General features: G+C 40.7%; 1 protein-coding gene across 1 annotated transcript in view; it reads right to left on the bottom strand.

Moving 5' to 3' along the window:
* The window catches only part of LOC123958235 (B-cell receptor CD22-like), a 30,819-nt gene extending 28,876 nt beyond the window's left edge, over positions 1-1,943 (bottom strand). The window contains exons 1-2 of the mRNA XM_046031533.1: positions 1,841-1,943; positions 1,418-1,619 (exon numbers count right to left, since the gene is read on the bottom strand). Of these exons, the coding sequence (XP_045887489.1) occupies positions 1,418-1,619; positions 1,841-1,943 (305 nt within the window). The remainder of the gene's footprint in view (positions 1-1,417; positions 1,620-1,840) is intronic.
* Positions 1,944-2,199: the final 256 nt, after the last annotated feature.

The following is a 2,199-nucleotide window of genomic DNA, read 5'->3' as shown; positions in this document are numbered from 1 at the left end:
AAATAAACATATTTTATTTTGGGACATTACATGAATCATGGCATTCCTCAATCCATATATCCAACTACTGAGTCGAGTTCTTCACAGGTCTAAATTGTCGAACCTTATCTTTGTCATTTATTTTCAAACGTCCAATTAAAATGAGACCTAAATTGAGAGTGAAAAGGACCCAAGGAACATAATATCCAAATCAAAATGCATTTGACCATTGTGGTCGACCACGGATGGTAAATGTGTCATTTCTTCCCTACATCTAACAATTATCATTCTGCATCTCGCCCCCAAAACACATCTTTCCCCTGTGATCAAAGCGAGCCTGATGACATACTGCTTCTTATTTTGCTCTGAGCAATTTGCTTATCTTATGTATAATGTATTATGCAGTACCAGTCACTGCCAAGTACTCTGTTGATGTAGATAATATACTGTATGTCCTTTGTGTGAAATCACCAACTACTTTTTCTAACCTGACAGTGAGACCACATCAGCCCAGCTCACGCTGGCAAAATGTGACGGCGCCATTTACATTAACATTTCAATAAGGAGATGATCATTCTCCTTTGGTTGGCAAACAAAACTGTTTATTACATCATTTATAGACTGGGACAGACACAGCCATGTTACTCTGATCAGTGCTATGTTTTAACACAGTCAAATTCATAATACAGTTATTCTTATCTGGATATTTCCCTGTTTTTTCAGCAGTGAACTGAAATACAACGGAGAAAAATCTAAATTCACTTGCCAGTCTGACGAAATACAAGCTAATGAGAACACCTGTATTGTGTGATCAGCTACACTGACAATTAAAATGAGTGATTAGTGATCACAGAGAAAGTTGGCATCTTAATGTGGAGGTTCTCTTCCCCCTGCATTAGCCCAGATGGTGTGTTGTGATTTCTGCTCCGATATGTGTACAATTGGATGGAAACTTACCTGCCACAACAATCAGATGTAAGGTGGAGTTATGACGTCCTCTTCTGTTCTGGGTTTCACAGTAATAATTCCCACTGTGTTCAGCTCTGAAGTCAGTGATGGTGAAGTTCTGTCCTGATGCTTTTGGTGAGTCTTCATTCTCCTTGTACCAGGTATAATTAGCTGCTGGGTTAGCATCACTGCTGCAGGTCAGAGTCACTGAACTGCCCTCCACTATCTCAGCAGAGGGACTCACTGACACAGAGGGAAGCTTTGGAGCATCTGGGGGAGATTATTTTACATAAACTTAAGTATTAAATCTGTCACACTCTCCATAAACAACTACTAGATCTTATCAGTAAACGTCAGCAGCAGAGACTGTGAATGTGAAGCAGACAGATCTTAAGATTTATAAGCTGTATGTTATTTTTTTATTACCCTTTTATTAATGATGTATTTAGTTGTCTTCCTCCCCAGCTGGTTCTCAGCTGCACAGTAATACTCTCCAGAGTCAGAGGACTGAATGGAGCTGAAGACAAGCTGTGGTTCTTTACTCCGAGGATGAAGGTTTGGATTTCCATTGCTCTTGTACCAGGTAAAAGTAGTTGCTAGGTTAGCATCACTGCTGCAGGTCAGAGTCACTGAACTGTTCTCCATGATTTCACCAGAAGGACTCGCTAACGCAGAGGGAAGCTTTGGAGCATCTGGAAAAAAACATCAAGATGTTTAAAAGGTAGAGAAGCAAATATTAGATGTAAAGTGAATAGGGGAGGTTGACACAGGGGCGATTTTCGACCATTTTTAGGGGTGCTTCAGCAATACTTTCACTACTGATGGGGGATACGAACGGCCCCTCCCAACTTGGACTGATCCTCGTTTTTGCTGAAATCTGATTGGCTCAACGGCACCGATCAAAGGAGTTTACTTTCCATCTGGGGAGAGTTCAATCTCCAAACAGTCTGTTGAGGCTGAATGCCAGGTTTGTGTGACGAGTGCACATTCAGCCCCAGGCAAAGAGGTGGGGACATATGGGCTAAGATTAGGGGCGTGATGATACATTTGGGTCATGAGACGTGACGATGCGCAAGAACAAGACAAGAAGGTTTTTAGCACTATTTAAATTAAATATTTGATGCTGAAAGTGTGGTTCTCCTTCAGAAGATTTTGAGTATTAAACTTAATTTCATGCATTCTGGAGACATTTCTGCGGCACTGTATAGTCTAAATGTCTTTATTTATACGAAGGGAAACACAAAGTTAAGGTGGCAGGTGACAATTCAAAAT

Source organism: Micropterus dolomieu, linkage group LG01 (assembly GCF_021292245.1).
Source record: "Micropterus dolomieu isolate WLL.071019.BEF.003 ecotype Adirondacks linkage group LG01, ASM2129224v1, whole genome shotgun sequence".
NCBI lineage: Eukaryota > Metazoa > Chordata > Actinopteri > Centrarchiformes > Centrarchidae > Micropterus > Micropterus dolomieu.
Note: the sequence above shows the minus strand (reverse complement) of the source record. Positions and strands in the feature narration are given on the sequence as shown.